Source organism: Amblyraja radiata, chromosome 20 (assembly GCF_010909765.2).
Source record: "Amblyraja radiata isolate CabotCenter1 chromosome 20, sAmbRad1.1.pri, whole genome shotgun sequence".
Classification (NCBI taxonomy): Eukaryota; Metazoa; Chordata; class Chondrichthyes; order Rajiformes; family Rajidae; genus Amblyraja; species Amblyraja radiata.
The window spans coordinates 36,976,195-36,995,726 of NC_045975.1; the positions used below are offsets into that span (position 1 = coordinate 36,976,195).

The 19,532-nt window shown below is 49.6% G+C and overlaps 1 protein-coding gene across 2 annotated transcripts in view; it reads left to right on the top strand.

Moving 5' to 3' along the window:
- tspan4 (tetraspanin 4) overlaps window positions 1-12,526 on the top strand; it is a 48,815-nt gene extending 36,289 nt beyond the window's left edge. For both annotated transcript variants that reach the window (XM_033038390.1, XM_033038389.1), the window contains 5 exons: window positions 3,381-3,482; window positions 5,797-5,928; window positions 10,373-10,456; window positions 11,011-11,113; window positions 11,146-12,526. In XM_033038390.1, the coding sequence (XP_032894281.1) occupies window positions 3,381-3,482; window positions 5,797-5,928; window positions 10,373-10,456; window positions 11,011-11,079 (387 nt within the window). In that variant the 3' untranslated portion in view covers window positions 11,080-11,113; window positions 11,146-12,526. The remainder of the gene's footprint in view (window positions 1-3,380; window positions 3,483-5,796; window positions 5,929-10,372; window positions 10,457-11,010; window positions 11,114-11,145) is intronic.
- Window positions 12,527-19,532: the final 7,006 nt, after the last annotated feature.

The following is a 19,532-nucleotide window of genomic DNA, read 5'->3' on the forward strand; positions in this document are numbered from 1 at the left end:
TCTCATCCTGCTCCACGGAGCGGACTCAGGGTAGAAGATGATCTTGGAGGATTGTGAGGCAAAGAGCGTGGCTTGCCGGCCCTTCACCTCTCAGTGTTCCTCCCTCGCATCCACTAGGAGCCAGTGAGAGGCCTCGCGGTTCCCCACCTGCCTAGTCCCTGTTTAACTCCTTGACGTTCTCTGGAGACAGCAGCTTCACATTTACAGCTTCCACGCCCCCTGCTTGCCTTGTGGTCCTCCTGTGGGTGACGGGAAGTGGCGCCAAGCTGGTTTGTTCTGCTTTGTTGAAAGGGAGGCAGGTTCAATTCAATTCAATTCAATTCAATTTATTGTCATTTGGACCCCTTGAGGTCCAAACGAAATGCCGTTTCTGCAGCCATACATTACAAACAAATAGACCCAAGACACAACATAATTTACATAAACATCCATCACATTGCTGTGATGGAAGGCCAAAAAAACTTCTCTGTCCACTGCACTCTCCCCCCCGATGTCAGAGTCAAAGCAAAGTCAAAGTCAAAGCCCCCGGCGGGCGATGGCGAATTGTCCCGTGGCCATTAAGCCACGCCGGGTGATGCAAGGTCGCACACCGGGTCTTGGTGTTAGAGCCCCCGGCGTGCGCTCGCAGCCCGCAGCCATTCCAAGCCGCGCGGGGCGGTGATGTAGGCCCCGCTCCAGGTGCTCTTCAACCCCGCAACTCGGGCGGGAGAAGTCGCCGCTGCGGAAGCCCCGAAAAGCGGTCTCCCTCCAGGGACCCGCGGGCTCCCGGTGTTACCGCCCGCCAAACCCGCAGTTGCAGCCTCCGAATCTCCGGGGGTCGGGTCGCAGCAGCGTCCACCACAGCTCCACCCGCTCTGGACTCGGCCAGCTCCGCGACGGTGAGGTGAGTAGTCGGCACCACAGCCCCCGGTCTTCCTGTTGGAGGCCGCTCCTCGTTGCAGCCCCAACGACAACGGAGACCCGACAAAGAAAAGGTCGGGTCTCCCGTGCAGGGAGAGATTTAAAAGTTACCCCCAACCCCCCCACACACATACCCCAACAAAATAACAAAAACTACATAAAAACATAGACATAAAATAATAAAAACGCAGACGGACTGCAGAGGCCGCTGCTGACGAGAGTCGCGCCGCCTACCGGTGACGGGAAGTGGCGCCAAGCTGGTTTGTTCTGCTTTGTTGAAAGGGAGGCAGGTTCAATTCAATTCAATTCAATTCCCTTCACCTCTCAGTGTTCCTCCCTCGCATCCACTAGGAGCCAGTGAGAGGCCTCGCGGTTCCCCACCTGCCTAGTCCCTGTTTAACTCCTTGACGTTCTCTGGAGACAGCAGCCTCACATTTACAGCTTCCACGCCCCCTGCTTGCCTTGTGGTCCTCCTGTGGGTGACGGGAAGTGGCGCCAAGCTGGTTTGTTCTGCTTTGTTGAAAGGGAGGCAGGTTCCATGGTGCCTTGAAATTCTGCACAAGTCTCTGAGCTGGGACTCAATCTGCCCCCTTCTGAATTTGGGACGAATGAATCTCACTGAAGCGCCCACCAGTCTAAACCAACCTGCGTGGGATCGGCCAATGTTTTACACACTGCCCTCTCACTGCCTCGTCACCAACACCAGCGCTCAGGCTGATGGTGAGAGGAAGGAGTTGTAAAGGGGATGAGGGGGAGGTTATTTTACTCTGTGGTTGATATCTGGAACTCGCTGCAAGGGGAGGTGGTGCTATCAGATACCATCACATGTTTAAGAGCCATTGAGACAGACACTTGAATAGGCAAAGCAAGAAGGATATGTGTTGGAAGGAACTGCTGGTTTAAACAGAAGATAGTCAGAAAATGCTGGAGTAACTCCATGGGACAGGCAGAAGGAATGGATGACGTTTCGGGTTGAGACCCTTCCTCAGACAGGATATGAAGAAGGATGTAGACCTAATATTAAGAAGAATATGGACCTAATTCAGGCACATGGGATTAGTGTAGATGATCAAAAGGTTGTACTGAACAATTCACTACAGAATCCTGGAATGAGAAATCATCACCTACATTTTTATCTTATCAACGCCATTGAGATAAAGAGGGATTTTTTTAAAAGAAGATGACACCTTAATTCACCATATTATTGTGTTATTTATACAGGAAACAAATGTGAAGACATGGTAATTTTCTGACAGTTTCACGGACTGTGGGTGTTTAGTTGTGGCTCGTGTGTTTTTCTTTCGAAAATAGAAGAGTTAAAAATTAACCCGATCTTGGTTTGTAAAGTTACTTCTGGTGAACACAATCAGATATTATGGTTATGTAATCTAAAGGTAGGATCAAATACATTCTAAGGGAACCAGTTCAGGAAGTAGTTAGAGAAATTGCTATGAGAGAAAAAGCAGTCGAAATGCTGTAAGACTGAGATGAGAGGATGGATGATGAGCAGATCGATGTAGAGAAAGGCTGGGAAAGAATTGGAATGGTTCAGGGGGACATGGGTCAAATGCAGGCGTATAGGACGAGCAATGATGGGCATCTTGCTTGGCATGAATGAGTTGGGCCAAAGGGCCTGTTTCCATGCTGTGTCACTCTACAACCAAGTCAAGTCAAGTTATTCGTCACATACGCATATGAGATGTGCAATGAAATGAAAAATGGCAATGCTTGCGGATTGTGCAAAAAAACCGACAAAACAGAATGGAACAGGATCAGTATTTACATATTTGTGGAAAAAAAAGAAAATAACAGCAATTTTAAAAAGACACCACACAACAGTAAATTGGTACAGTAAGTTAGTCCCTGGTGAGATAGGAGTTTACAGTCCTAATGGCCTCTGGGAAGAAACGTCTTCTCATCCTCTCTGTTTTCACAGCATGGCAATGGAGGCGTTTGCCAGACCATAGCAGCTGGAACAGTCTGTTGCTGGGGTGGAAGAGGTCCCCCATAATGTTGCTGGCTCTGGATCTGCACATTCTGATGTATAGTTCCTGCAGGGGGGCGAGTGTAGTTCCCATAGTGCGTTCGGCCGAATGCACTACTCTCTGCAGAGCCTTCTTGTCCTGGGCAGAGCAATTCCCAAACCAGATTGTGATGTTTCCGGACAAGATGCTTTCCACAGCCGCTGAGTAGAAGCACTGGAGGATCCTCAGAGTCACTCTGAATTTCCTCAATTGCCTGAGGTGGTAAAGGCGCTGCCTTGCCTTACTCATGAGTGCGGCAGCGTGTGATGTCCATGTCAGATTCTCTGAGATGTGGACTCCCAGGTATTTAAAGCAGCTCACCCTATCCACAGTATCCCCATTTATCTTCAGTGGTGTGTATAGCAGCCTATGTCATTTCTTCATACAATCTAAGCCCAATTCTCGATACAGGATCCAAACTCTCCTAACACTAGCCTCTCTCCTGTCTGCTTTCAGTTCGATGCCTACGCCCGTGAGGATCTGAAGGATGGTCTTCAGCTGTTTGGGACGGATGGAAATGTCGGTCTCACCAACGCCTGGAGTATCATACAGACAGATGTAGGTGCACCCTGCCTCCCCATTCCAGCATCTTGCCTGTGGGTCTCTTCCTCAAGATCCCGAAACCCAGCCCTCTCCTCCACCACATGCAAAGTAAAGTGAATCTCAGTGTGTTGTTGAGTTGGCGTCAGCCTGAAATACAGGTTAATACAAACTGATTATCAGCCCAGCCAATCCCTCTTGGGCAGTGCTAATTTGTGACATTAGGCAATGGTACAGTGCCCCCCCCCCCCACCATTTGCTGGCCACGTGACATGCATGTTCATTAGAGGTGTGTACTGACCACGGGACAGCATGGGCACTAGTGAACATTAAAGAGGTACAAAAAATAACCCTATCCCCTAAAAACCCCTATCCTGTAAATACATCCCGCACCATCCCTATCCAAAGATACACAATAAATGCACATCATTCCATTAAATAACATGTGGAAAATGTTCACCCTGCTTCACAGACTTCACGCTACAGGGATCTATGCTTCCCATATTCAATATATGGAGACAGGTTAGAATATAAATTACCCATGAAGTCGAGGGCGTTCAGAAAGCAAGAGCTTTAATAATAAGCTTGCACCTTAACGAGTCAAAGGCTATTAAAACAATCTGTCAGTCTGAACAATTCATCAGTGTGAAGAAGGGTTTCGGCCGAAACGTTACCTATTTCCTTCGCTCCATAGATGTGGCCTCACCCGCTGAGTTTCTCCAGCATTTTTGTCTACCTATTAAAGGTCCTTCTTATTCCTATTGTCTCCCATTAATGGGTTATATAATATTCCAATATTTTGATCAGATCTGGGGATTTCTGTCACAAAAGCTTTATGCAGCAGAGTGATCGCGGAAAGCCATCCGCGGGCCATTGGTGAGCAGGTTATTGGACCTTGCAGCATGACACCTCCTCACTGACGTCTTTCTCACTCTGCTGATGTTAGGGAGTGAATGAACGGCTTGAGGAGTGATCGGGCAGACTGGACATGTCTGACCTTGGTGTGAACAGGACACCACAATTTGGCACAGTGTCGGTTAGATGCCAGTGTTGCAACGGCTTAGCCAGAGCACAGCTAGTTCCAGAACATCCTGCAGCCAGGATATGGTCAGTCACCATGGCTGAAGGGAGCAGCACTCTCAGATACCGGCTGGCAGAGGGATGGCGTGACCTCGAGAGGAAGTGAGATGGGTCACGTGACCGTGAATCCTTCAGCCTCATCAATAGCACCCGCATGCTGGGCACCATCACTGCTGAGGGCAGAGCCTCCTCCGCTCTGTAGCTGCTTAAGTCTCCACCACCCTTCATGATGCACAGGGATAGAGGGAGGGAGGGAGTGACCACACTGAATGACAGAGCCGGCCCAAAGGATATCCCACCAACTCTGGGAATAGTTCAACGCTGCAAAATGACCCGTTGCCTTTGGAAGGGGAGATTTAAGGAAGGGAGGTGAGTGCATTTCCCAGGTGCATGGGCAGGGACAGGGACACCTGAGTGGACGTGACAGGGTGGGTGTGGAGAGGATGTCCCTCTTATGGGAGATCTGGAACTTGGTGGTCCCCGTTTGAAAAGTAAAAAGGGCAGGTGGGAGAGTTTGAATCTTTTTAAGGCAGGGGTCGGGGTGGATTGGTTCTTGATAAGCAAGGCGGTGAAAGGTTGCGGTAGGAAGTCAGGGACACGGATCTGAGATTGCAGTTGGGTCAGGAATGAGCTTCTTAAATGGAGAACCAGGTTTGAGGGACCGAATGGCCTCAGCCCACTCCTGGGTTATAAGTTTGATGCCCCACAGAGGGGCAGTTGCGTGTTGGATGCAAGCGTGTGTACACACATGTCAGCAACATGATCGGTAACCATTGGGGACCAAGACCATTATTTATCTTCCCCCAGCCCCTCCCAAGAGAATGAGATTGGAGTCTGTGGAGGAAATAGGTGATAGGTGTGAGATGGTCAAAGCTGGGGAGGAAAGGTTAAGGATGAAGGATCACTCTGTTGAAGGTCGGCGCAGCGCTAGAGTTGCTGCCTTACAGCGCCAGAGACCCCGGTTCGATCCTGACTACGGGTGCCGTCTGTACAGAATTTGTATATTCTCCCTGTGACCACGTGGGTTTTCTCCAGGTGCTCCGGTTTACTCCCACACTCCAAACACATGCAGGTTTGTAAGTCAATTGTCTTCTGTGTAATTATATATTGCCCCAAGTGTGTCGGATGGTGCTAGTGTACAAGGTGATCGCTGGTCGGCGCGGACTCGGTGGGCTAAAGGGCTTGTTTCTAAACTCTAAATACCACCGTGTATTAGTGAAGGGCCCTGATGTGTCCATGTTGCCTGCTCCAGTTTAGATGCTGCGGAGTTTCAAACTACACCGATTGGTTTGAGGTTTTCAACGCAACGCAAGTCCCAGACTCCTGTTGCCGGGAATACACTGCGGCCTGCGGCCTGCACTCTCCAGAGACCTGGTGGAAAGAAGTAAGTATCAAAGCACAACAGCAGGCTGGACGTTTCCCCTTGTGGAACATTCCAGAAACAAGGGCCATGCCTTAATAATACTGGCTCGCTAGTTAGACAGAAACAAGGTGAACCCTTCCCTTGTGCAAGAAAACAGGTGCTGGAGGAACCGAGCGGGTCAGGCAGCATCTGTGGAAGTTTGGGGTGGGACTCTTCTTCATAATCCTAGGGTAATGGGGAGGGTAGGTGTGGGAAGAGTGGGGAAGTGATCAGTGGCTCCAGGCCAGGAGGGGTTGGTTGGCAGAGTCAGGTGGGGGAGAGAGGGGGGAGAAGGTAACCAAGGCTGGAGGTGGAGGAGACTGAAGGGTGCAGTAGATGGGATGTGGGAAGTGGAATGCAGAACTAGAGGGAGGGAGGGAGAGAGCAGTTTCTTGCCGTGAGTCTTTGGATCAAGAAGCAGTGGAAAGAGAGTCCTGGAAAAATGAGGTGAGGGGGAGCTCTCAGGACAAAAGATCACAGATTTTTAAGGCATAGGATTAAGGTGAGAGGGAGGTGGTTTAAAAGAGATTTAGGGGGAATTGTTTTCACATTTGGAATATCTCCCAAGGAGGTGGTGGAATCATGGTCCAACCATGATGTGATTTATTATATTGTTTCCAGTGTATTATGTTTACATATTCTGTTGTGCTGCAGCAAGTAAGAATTTCATTGTTCTGTCTGGGACACATGACATTAAAACTCTCTTGACTTGTTTCAGAGGCATTTAGGCAGGCACTTGCAGAGACAAAGCATAGGACATAGACCTAATGGGGCCAAATGGGATTAGTACAGATGGGCAAAAGTGTCATATTGGACATGTTTAGCTGAGGGGTTTGTTTGTGAGGTGTATGACTCTATGACTTGGTGATGCAGTGGTAGAGTTGCTACCTTACAGGGCCAGAGTTCGATCCTGACTACGGGTGCTGTCTGTATGGAGTTTGTACGTTCTCCCCGTGACTCGCATGGGTTTTCTTCGGGTGCTCCGGTTTCCTCCTACACTCCAAAGAAGCACAGGCTTGTAGGCTAATTAGCTTGGTATAATTGTAAATTGTCCCGTGTGTGTGTAGGATAGTGTTAGTGTGCGGGGGTGACTGGTCGGTGCGTACTCGCTGGGCCGAAGGGCCTGTTTCCGCACTAAACTCTAAAGTAGGAAAATTAACTCCCTCTGCCTCCACAGATGCTGCCTGAGTGTTCTCCTCTGTTGAGACGGGAAGGTCAAATCCTAATTGGTCCCGTACTCATGCAAGACTCTGCTGCCTCTCTCCCACATTTCCCCGCACCCTACACCTGTGCTCACTAAACACCCCGGCAGCACCGCAGTTTTTCAAATGATCATGTTTGAATTCCACACGGGTCTGATGCCCTGCCACCTCTCTGTCCATCTGCCATGGCCTCTTGCTTCTACACTGCCTTGGTGGCCACACCTTCAGCACGCTGATCGCCCAACCCCCGCTCCATCTTTAAACCCACCCTGAGTCCAAGCTCCCAGCAGTGAGAGCTGGATGCAGAGGCTGGATAGCCACATCATTCCTTTACATCTCCACCAGCTACGATAAGATCCCACCACCAATCACATCTACGCTTCCTACCCCTTTCTACTTTCTCCAGGGAACGGTCTCTAAATGACCTCTTGGTTCCCTCATCCCTCCCTGACCCCTGGCACTTTTCCCCTGCAACCATTGGTGAAACACCTGTCTCTACACCCCCTCCCTCACCTCCATCTAAGGACACAAACAGCTCTTCCAGGTGAAACTGAGGTTCACCTTCACCCCATCCACCTTCACTCATTGCAATCGCTGCCCTCAATGTGGGCTTCCACTACATCGGAGAGACCAAGCGCAGACTAGGCGACCACTTTGCCGAACACCTGCACTCTGTCCACTGTGTTCACATTCACACTCACACACTGACCAGTCTGTCCTCGGCCCACTCCACTGCAAGGGTGAGGCCAATTGCAAACTGGACGAACTGCACCACATATTCCACCTGGGTAGTCTACAACACAATGGCACGAACGGTGAATTCTCTAACTTCAGTAACCTGCATCCCCTTTGTGCCTTTCTCTCTCTTCCCATCTTCCATGGTCCTCATTCACCCCTCCCCCCCCCTTATTCCCACCTTTCCCTCCCCATAGCCCCCCCCCCCCCCCATCACCCTGTTCCTTTATTCCTCCCGCTGTTCCCACCTATCACCCCCTCATTAGGTTCCAGGCCTCGCCTCCCTTTCCTGTCAGATTCCACCATTGCTCCTGCCCTTTGTTGCGTCCACCTCCCTCCTCCCAGCCTCTCTGGCTATCTCCAGCCTTCCCTCTCCCACCCGACTCATGCTTGCCAATCAATCCCCTCCCCTGTATCCACCTATGGTGTATCACTCTTGCCCCATCCCTCCCTCCACCTCTATCTTGGCTGCTTCCCCTCGACTATTACAATATGGATCCAAAACATCAACTGTCCATTTCCCTCCACAGATCTGCCCTACCCTGTCAGTGCCTCCTGCAGCTCTGTTTTGTTTTGCTATGGATTCCAGCACCTGCAGTCTAATGTGCCTCAAACTATAGACCTCACAGCATTTACAGCAACCCGGGTTCGATCCTGACTACTGGGGCTGTCTGTACAGAGTTTGTACATTCTCCCCATGATCACATGGGTTTTCTCCGAAATCTTCGGTTTCCTCCCACACTCCAAAGACGTACAGGTTTGTGGGTTAATTGGCTTGGTATAATGTAAATTGTCCCTAGTGTGTGTTGGATAGTGTTAATGTGCGGGGATCGCTGGTCGGTGTGGACTCGGTGGCCGAAGGGCCTGTTTCCGTGCTGTATCTCTGAAACTAAACTAAACCTCTGCCTGGAAATTAACAGCCAGTCCTCCACAGTCCTCCTGGGTGGAGAATTCCAATGAGTCACCACTTTCTGGATGATTAAGCCTCTGCTCATCTCGGTCCCGTCTGGTCAACACTCCAAGACCAGTCTAGATACCCCAGCCAGAGGAAATATTACCCTGCCTACATGCATCCAAGCCCTGTGAATGTTTCAGTGTGATCATCTCTCAAACTCTTTGGGGTATAGGCCCAGGCCCAGCCAGCTGTCTATATGGTTGAGGAATCAGACTGTGGTAGCAAATGAACAGATGATGTTTTGGGTCAGGACCCTACTTCAGACTGTTAGAGCAGAGGGGAGAAAGCTGGTAGAAAGTGATGAGGGGAAGGGGTGTGAAAGACCGACCCAACGTCATCTGTCCATTTCCCTTCACAGAATCTGCCGGAACCACTGAGTTCCTCCAGAACTTTTATGCTTGGAACAGAAGTTTTATGCACAGGACTCCAGTCTACAGTCTCTTGTGTGTCCAAGCATAGCCTTCCTTAGGAAGGGAGACCGGACCTGTACACAGAGTTCCATGTAGAAATCCCACGAAGGCTCTATACCATCGGAGCAGGATCTCACCTCTTGCATGGAGGATTTATGATAGCAATGTTCAAAAGATGTTTAAGAGACATTTTAAAAAGCAGAGCATGAAGGGATATAAACCACTTGAAGGCAGATTGGATGACTTGAAATTGGCATCATGGCAGGCATAGACATTGTGGGCTGAAGGGCCTGTTCCTGTGCTGTACTGTCCGTGTTCTGAGACCAGCGCACCATCTGCCCTCACTGCCTATTAACTTTCAGTGACTGTGTATTGGAAAGAGACTGAGGAGGATTGTATTATATTTGTAGGTACACAAAATTGCTGGAGGAACTCAGCGGGTGCAGCAGCATCTATGGAGCGAAGGAAATAGGCGACGTTTCGGGCCGAAACCCTTCTTCAGACTGTATTATATTTGTATTGGTTATTGTTGTCACGAAGGTACAGTGAGAAGTTTTGTTTGTGTCCTATCCAGTCAGATCACTCTCTCTAAGAGTACAGTCAAGTCATATTGTGTTTCAGCATTGTAGCTGTACAGTTACCCAGAACGCGCAGATTTTAAAAAGTGCAAGGTCTACAATGAGGTAGGTTGGGAGATTGTAACTACACCCTTTGCCGATGAGAGGACTGTCCAAGACTGATAACAGCTGGGAAGAAACTGTTTCTAAATCTGGTGGCATGTGCTTTCAAGCTTTTGTACCTTCTAACAAGGGGAGAAGGGAGAAGACGGAATGGCGGGGTGTGAGTGATCCTTAATTATGTGGGCTGATTTGCCAAGTCAGTGTGGGAGTATTGATGGAGTCAAATAGGGGTGGGGGGTGAGGGCAATATTGGACACAGTCTGTGGCTGTGTCCACTATGTGCAATATTGCTGGATAATCATCAGTCCAGTGGTTCTGGCCACAGGGAGTGTAAGAGACTGTCCGGCTTGGGTCTAACTCCAGCATTCCCACACCACCCACACTGAGCCTGCCTGCCGCTCCACACTGGGTCTAGGCGTAATACACATTATCCTCTCCCAACAGGCCTGCTACGAAAGAGTCAAGATGTGGCTTCAGGACAACCTGCTGGCTGTGGGGATCTTCACACTGAGCACAGCCCTGGTGCAGGTAAAGTTAATCCCACCCACAAATGCAGCTGGGAGCCGACTGTATCCCCCAGGCTCCTACCACAATGTTCCAATGAAGGCTAGCAACAAACCTGAGAACAGTGGCTGAGATTGATGGGGCATCCGTTACATCTCTATATGCAGCATCTTTTGGTACAATGCACTGCACTTTTAAATCGAGATTATTATTAGATGCTCAAATCCAATGAGGTACAGGTACACTAAAAATTGGCACAACTTCATTGTGATGACATATGTGCAAGCCCAGGACATCTGCAATCTGCAACGCCCAGGAATATGAAGCTACACCAAGTGTCTCTGTACACTGCACTGTACTCTCTATATCCAGTCTCAACGTTCTGCACTGTGCCCTCTGTATCTAATCCCTGTACCGCACTGTGTCCTCTATATAGTGCTGCACTATACCCTCTACATTCAGCCTCACCCAGTACCTTGCACTGTTCTCTCTGTATCCGCCTGTCTACACTGCTCTGTCCCTGCGTTGCCCCTGTACATGGACATTTACGCTGCCTCTCTCTCTCTCTCTCTCCGCAGGTGGTGGGGTTGACATTGGCCATGGTGATGTACTGCCGGGCGGTGAGGATGAGCGAGTGCTACACCTAGCGTCGCTCCCCGGCACGCTGCTGTACGCCCGCCCGCCGGATCCCTGGGTCTGCCTCATCGTCGCCAGCCCTCCCCGGTATCCCCGGTACCCCACGCCCACCTTGGATGTCCTCCGGTTCTCTCCCTTCTCTGGGCCCCGACTGTGATTCCTTGTGCAGCCTTTCAAACTCATTTGAAGTGGTTTCCGCCGTGAAGATTTGAGCCGGGCACACAGGCAGGGGCCGTGTCCCTGGTGCAGCAAAGGCTTGTGAGGAGGGTGACTGGGGGACAAGGGGCTGGGCGTTTCATGTGTCTTCCTTGGGCACTGGGAGCCGTGCATGTGAAGAGGATGTAGTATTGACAGTGGCTCCTGGCAATGACACAGAGGCAAACAGCAGGACACCCACACACACGTCGTCCCATTACAGGGCAGGCGGCAACGTTGAAGTGTTGGCTGCAGTGTGTGTGTGACTGACTGGGTCACTGCGACTGGCCTGAGTGCCAGCAGCATCTGGTTCAAGCGATGCCCCCTGGAACTAGAAGCTCAGAGCTGCTGTGAGCTGCGACATGTCGATCGCCTGCAGTGGGTTATACATCTCACTCTAATTGTAAACGCACTTAAAATGTGAGCCACGCCCTCACTGCGACCAACCTGCTGCTGGACACTATCACAAGGCCCAGGGCAAGGCGAGGGCAGCAGAGACTGAAAGGTAAACAGTGTCACTCCGGGAACATTGTGGGTGGCCAACGCCATCAAATACTCGGCACCAGACACACAACATGCGGCTGGCTCCAAACTAGCGGCGGGTGAAAGCTCACCACAACCTTGAAGAACAAGCTGCGCTGAGCAGACAGACTCTGGGCTTTCAGGGAACCCAGAACACAGAGTCGAGGCCGTGTGGACATTGAGAGTGTGTCTGACATTGTGTGAATCCCCGGGCAGAGGCATCAGCTGTGGGAGCTCAGTGGCCACTACCCGACGGCTGGTCATAGTGGGACAGGGGATTTGGCCGTGTGTGGCAGCCGGGTGGGTCAGTAACACCAGGGCAGTGGCACAGGGTCCTCAGCTCACCAGTCTGTCACTGTATGGTGGGCTGCAGAACTAGTTGCTGCCCTACACCAGGTTGTCTCCGTGTTTATACCACTTGTTACATTCTGTACAACAACACATTACAGAGCAGTACTTCAGGTTAAGGCGGTGACTTTCTCACAGAATACAGTCCCGGGACATTGTACTAACTAACTGAACACAGCACAGTAGAACGAGAAAGCTCACAATCTTTCTGGTTGTTTTTTTTCATCTGTTACAATATGTTAGGCCAACGAAGTACCAGCGTGTTACAATACAGAGGGACATTGATGTACCAATGAAATGTGGGATGTTATACCTCCATCTGTCACCCATCCATCACCGCCTGGTCACTTGTGGATTTTATAGGTATTTACAACACAGTTTGTCATCACCTTGCTCAGTATTGCAGTCTTTTTTTTAATCAAAAATATTTATTCAAATATTAAAATAATATATACACTACAGTAAAAACAAAAACATAAGACACGACAAACTATTATACAACTATCTTACACTCCTTGTCAAGGATGCATTCAACCCCTCGCTGTGCCCAGCGGTCCCGGAAATCCCCCAGGGTGTCCATGGACAGGGCGTAATCCCTCTCTAACCCCACCCGGGCACGGATGTAACCCCGGAAAAGGGGCAGGCAGCTGGCTCGGGCAGAGCCCTCTTCCGCCTGGTGCCGTGACTTACGGATGGCCAGCTTGGCCAGGCCCAGGAGCAACCCAACCAGGACATCCTCGGCCCGACACTCCCCTACGCACAGGGTGTTCGAAGATGATGATGGTGGGTAAGAAGTGCAGCCGGAAGGCAAGGAGCAACCCCTTTAGATAGTGGAACAGGGGGCAGTATTGCAGTCTGGGACTGGTCAGTGTCTGGTCTCAGTCAGTGTTCGGTCTCGGTCTGTTACTCTGCAATGGGGTCATGGTGTTAACAGCCTGTCAGCACAGTGGGAAATGCAAACTATTTTCATGCCATTTTATAAAGGCTGTCTTCATGTAGACATCACTATTACACATCAATTGTAATCCTGTTTTCTAACTGCCAAAGACTGGTGCAAATATAAGCAAACCCCTCCTTCCCAAATCGAGTTCAACCTTTCCCCATCTTAAATCACCAAATGTAGAAACAAGGAACTGCAGATGCTGGTTTTACAAAAAAAACTGCTTAAAGCTAAGATTCAGACTGGAGAAGGGCCCCAACCCGAAACGTCACCTATCCTTGTTCTCTGGAGATGCTGCCTGATCTGCTCAGATACTCCAGGACTTTGTTTAATTCCACAAATCTTAGCTTGAAACTTGAAGATGACCTGGCATTGGTGGAGAGATCCTATGGCCCGTCCGTCCAATGTTTGTGGAGGTGTTGTCCGCCTCGCAATAACAACCAAAGATCCAAGGTTCGCCAAGCACGGTGGCGTAGCGGTAGAGTTGCTGCCTTCCACTGCGTGCGGCGCCGGAGACCCGGGTTCGATCCCGACTACGGGTGCTGTCTGTACGGAGTTTGTACGTTCTCCCCGTGACCGCGTGGGGTTTCTCCTAGACCTTTGGTTTCCTCACTCCAAAGACGTACAGGTATGTAGGTTAATTGGTTTGTTATACGTGTAAATTGTCCATAGTCTGTGTAGTAGGGTAGCGTTAATGTGCGGGGATTGCTGGTCGGCGCGGACTCGATGGGCTGAAGGGCCTGTATCCGCGCTGTATCTCTAAACTAAACTAAACTAAAGTAAGGAACATGGGGTCATCGAGCGATACAGCACAGAAACAGGTCTTGGCCCAGAGTCAGTGCAAATGAATCCCATTTTATTCTCCACACACTCCCTCAGATGATCCCACTTATCTACAACTTATACAATTTATAGCAGCCAATTAACTCACGTTTTAAAGCAGTTTGAGATGTGGGACCATGTGAGACTGGTCCTCCAACCGCATGTGGGATGAGCAACCAGTTGAAACTCAAGAGGGTACAGAGCCAACCTGCAAACTCCACACAGACAGCACCGGACGTCAGGATCAAACCCAGCTCTCTGGCTCGGTGAGGCAAAATATTAAATATGATCATTAGGCTCCATGATTAGATTAGATTAGATTATTCCTTTAATAATCCTTTTCAGGAAATTACAGTGCCACGACAGCTTCAAGACAAACATAACACCACGCTTTCATACATAACAAGTTAAAATACGTTAAAACACAAGTTAAAATACAATTAATTTAAAAAAAAGTGCAGTTATTTATGCTCATTATAAAGTCTTATAGCAGCTGGTAAACAGGACTTCCTGTATCTCTCCGTTTTGCACATTGGTGCAATCAGCCTCTGACTGAAGATGCTGCTCTTGATCACCTTCAGGGCATGGAGTGGGTGAGTGGGGTTTGTCATTATAGAACCTAGTTATTTAGAGTTCTGGCCTCTGCCACCTGCTGGACCGTTCGTTGCTCAGCCCCGACCACTGAGCCGGCCCTTCCTGATTAGTTTGTCCAGTCTGTTTTTATCCGCTATACGGGCGCCATCTCCCCAACAGGCCACAGCAAAAAACAGAGCACTGGCCACCACTGAATGGTAGACACTGCACAGTAGGGGTTGGCAGATATTAAATGACCTCAGCCTCCTTAAAAAATACAGTCGGCTTTGTCCCTTCCTGTACACCGCCTCCATATGACATTTCCAGTTCAGCTCACTGTCAAGCTGCACCCCAAGGTACCTGTGATTAGCGACCACCTCCACCTCAGTGCCCTTATGGTGATCGGCGTTGCTTGAGTCCTCCTCCTCCCCCTCCTGAAGTCCACCACTATCTCCTTTGTTTTTTTGGTGTTAAGATGGAGGTTATTGTGTGCGCTCCACTCCACAAAGTTACTTATAATGTCTCTGTATTCCTCCTCATTGCCCCCTTTAATGAGGCCGACAACAGCTGTGTCATCCGAAAACTTCTGCAAAAAGCAGCTGTTGGTGTTCCATTGGAGATCCGCTGTGTAGATGGTAAACAGGAACGGAGCCAGCACAGTTCCTTGTGGAGCCCCTGTGCTGCTCAAGATGGTGCCCGAGACACTGTTCTGTAGGCGCACGTACTGTGGTCTGAGGGAAAGGTAATCCAAACACCACAGTACCAGTGATGGATCCACTTTCATCTTCTCCATCTTCTCCCCTAGCAGTCGGGGCTGAATAGTGTTGAAGGCGCTTGAAAAGTCAAAAAAAGTAATCCTTACAGATGCATCAGTAGTGTCCAAATGTGTGTACACCCTCTGCAGCATGTAAATGAGGGCATCATCGACACTGATGTTAGGCTGATATGCAAACTGTAAACAGCCCTGTCCCGTTCCTGTCTGCAGTAATCCTCGGCTTTCCTTCCACCTTACGTTGCAGCTCTCCAAACTGTGACGTTGTGAGGTGATCCGGACCCTCGGTGGCAGGAGGCGTCCGAGTCAGAGAGTGAGGCCTCGGGAAGTTGGAGAGCTCACCCATAGAGTTCACTGTTGGCACCACTCACCGGCCATCTATGGTTAAAGTCTACATCCCTGTTACATCTATCCCAGGGACATGGCCTCCCATTCCAGGCATCGTTTCAACTGACACCCTCTGTACATCCACACTGATCTCCTCTCCACCACGTGGAAGTGAATCTAACATTCTCTCCACCCTTTGACTCATGATTTCACCAGAATTATTGCTGACTCTTATAATTGTTATCTAGTCTGGAGGGTTTGAGTTATAGAGGCTGGATCAGCTGCAACTGTCTTCCCTGGAATGAAGCAGGCAACCTTACCTGGTAAAGGTTTTATAGAATAATGAGAGGCACAATGGTGAATGGTCACAGTCTCTCTCCCAGGGTAGTGGCTTTTAAACCTAGAGGGCATGAGTTTAAGATGAGGGGGGAGAGATTGAAAGATTATCTGAGGGATACAGTAAGTGGTTATGTGGAACGAGCTGCCAGACGAAGTGACAGTGGCAAACACAATGTTTAAAAGACACTTGGACAGGTATGTGGATAGAGAAGGTTTAGAGAGATATGGGCCAAATGCAGGCAAATGAAATTAGCTCAGGTAGTCATCTTGGCCACCATGGAGAAGATGGGGTGCCTGTTTTTGCGTACTTTATCCTACCAACAGAAGCATTTGCTGCATCAGATCCCCGTCTAATGCTCCTTCACCCTGGTTCTCTCCAGGGCTCTGAGCCTGGCCTGGTGCCTCCTCACTACAGACAGTGTCCCCCAGCAGGACCAGGCCACAAATCCTCTCGGCTTTCAGGGGGAGATGCGGACCCCCCCCCTCACCCCCCTTGACAACCACAGAGTTAGCACCCTTCCTCATTCTCACCTGACTGGTGTGCAGTGTCCCAGTCTATGCCGTGAGTAAAGATCTGGTGAATCAATGCTGTTTCACACTGCACACATGGGTGATAGACACAAAATACTGGAGTAACTCAGCGGGACAGGCAGCATCCCTGGAGAGAAGGAATGGGGGTCTTTTCGGGTCGAGGCCCATCACCCATTCCGAGAAACGTCACCCATTTCTTATATCCAGAGATGCTGCTGAGTTACTCCAGCATTTTGTGTCTATCTTTGGTGTTGACCAGCATCTGCAGTTCCTTCCTACACACCGCGTACATAGGAACTATTTACCCATACAAACTTCCCATTGGGATGAGCCCAGCATATTTTTAGTGTAGTAATGGAACTCTGCCACTGTTCAATCGAGGGCCAAGAGTAATTAATTGTTTAATGCACTGGGGCCGGAACAATTACATTATTACTCGCTGCAGCTTTACAGGCACAGGAATACAACAATGCATTAAATAAATATACAATAATCAACAATGCAATAAATGATCAGTTATACTAGGTACCCAGACCCATAATAGTGCAGTGGAGTAGGGTCTGAAGAAGGGTTTCGGCCCGAAACGTCGCCTATTTCCTTCGCTCCATAGATGCTGCTGCACCCGCTGAGTTTCCCCAGCAATTTTGTGTAACTCCCATAATAGTGCAAGCTGAAGCACAGAGTGCAACAGGTCCAGTGGTTTGCTGCTGAGGTAGGGATTCCGTTAGGGTGGTCCAAGGTTGGAACAGGGTTCTAAGCTGTGGACAGCATCCAAGAGGGGCAAGGCTGGTCTCGGTGATAACTCCTTCCTTGTTCAGTAGTAGGCTGGGGTGTGAGCAAACACAGGGCTCGGGTCACAAGCTGTCCACTGTGACTGCTACAAGACTTCCCCTGGACAGATGTGAGCTGGGTGAGAAGCACGTGGCTACTGCTTTTGCTGTCACCCAGTCTTAAACCTTCCCTCCCCTTACAACCCGTTACCCTGTTCACTGCCCCCTGGTTATCACTTGCCCAAGAACCAGCTGTTCCAGCAACGGCAGCCTCCAAGCCACGTTGGCTGATGTCCCTCACATACTACAATCACTGCAATCACTCCCTGGGGTTTCCACCCTGCAGACACAACGTTCCTGCTGATACCTGCGTGTGTCTGCTGGTTGGGGAGGCAACCACAAGCCTGGCACAGTTGGGTTTTTACGGCGTGCCATTGCAAAGGTTTCTCATTTGGGGCTGATGAGACTGGCAGGACCCACCAGCACGATGTGCGATAGTATGCTCTCCCCAGCTGGTGTGAATGAGGGGTGGGCATGTGTGAGGGTGCTTGGTCTTTCTGGGGAAAGTGGCATGAGCCAAGCCTGAAGCACGGGGTGGATGTCTGGAGAACAATGGGAGCTCACGATCATACAGCATGGAAATCAGCCCTTCAGCCTAACTCACCCATGCTAACCAAATAGCCTAGTCCAGCTAGTTCCCTCTTGTCAGTAACTGCCCTATATCCCTCCAAACCTTTCCTATTCATGTACTATCCACGGGTCTTTTAAATGTTGTATTTGCACCTGCCTCTACCATTTCCACCAGCAGCTTGTTTCACTTTGTGTTAAAAAGTTGCCCCTAAGGTTCCTATTAAATCTCACCTCTCTCACTTTGAACGTGCCCTCTAGTTTTAGATCCCCAATACTGGGGAAAAATGCAGCTATTCGCCTTATCTATGCCCCTACTGATTATATTTACCTCCATAAGGTCACCCATCAGCCTCCCATGCACCGGAAAAAAAGACCCAGCCTATCCAGCCTCTCCTTACAACTCAAACCCTCCAGATCTCGTAACATCCTGGTGAATCTTTTTTGAAACCTCTCCAGTTTAATGACACCCTTCTGAAAGCAGGGCAACCAGAATTGTACAGTTTTACAAATGCGGCCTTACCAAAGACTTGTACAGATGTAGCGTAATATCCCAACTCCTTTACCCAATACACTGATGGATGAAGGCAAGTGTGCCAAATGTCTTTGTCACCTACATGGAACAATGTACCTGCCCCCTCGGTCTCTCTGTCCTATAACAAGGCCAGGGCCCTACCATTTATTGTGTATGTCCCACACTGGTTTGTCCCACCGAAATACAATGCCTTGTTTTATCTAAATTAAACTCCATCAGCCATTCCTCTGCCCCTTGGTCCAATTGATTCCCCCATAATTGTGAACAACCTTCTTCACAGTTCGCCACAGCACCAAACCATACAAACCATGGCATCTACAGTGAGAGCCAGATCATTAAATAACAAACAGTAGTGGACTCAGCACCAATCCTTATGGTACACCACTTGTTACACGTGGGCAGCATGAAAAACAACCCACTACACCCACCTTGTCTCCTACTTTCAAGCTAATTTAGTGGCTACCCCAACCAACATTGATATACAACATGGAAGATGAAGAGTTAAGGGCCTGTCCCACTATACGAGTTTACCCAAGAGCTCTCCCGAGTTTAAAAAAAAATCAAACTCGTGGTAAGTATGTAGAATGTACGTAGCGGGTACGTCGGAGCTCGGGACGTCTCTTAGCGGCTCGTAACGCTAATGGCAGGTACTCGGGAAACGCGTTAAGCTCGTGACGTTTTTTCAACATGTTGAAACATGTCCACGTGAGCCCCGAGTACCTATGAGCGGCTATTACCGTAATTCTCCAAGTTCGAATCAGGGGGAACTCGGGAGAACTCTTGAATTACCTCGTACAGTAGGACAGGCCCTTAAGTTTCATATTTAGGCAGGGCATTGATGAGACATAGAGGATTTGATCGAGGAAGCTCAATGTGTCAGGATGGCAGGTTGAAGCAACCCCAAACCCCCATAGAGCAGTGGTTCTTAACCTTTTTGGCACCAGAACGCGCATATGCGAACAAAATACTGTATGTGGTATGTACCTTTGTTAGGTTCCTAAACATGGGCTCAACAAATTGATATTTGTGTCCCCTTCATGACCCCCGGCAAAGCCCCAAACCACCCCCATAGGGGGTCACGACCCCCAGGTTAAGAACCACTGCCATAGAGAATAAGAGTGACTGCCCTCAATGTCAATGACTGGATGTGGCTTCAAGGGGCC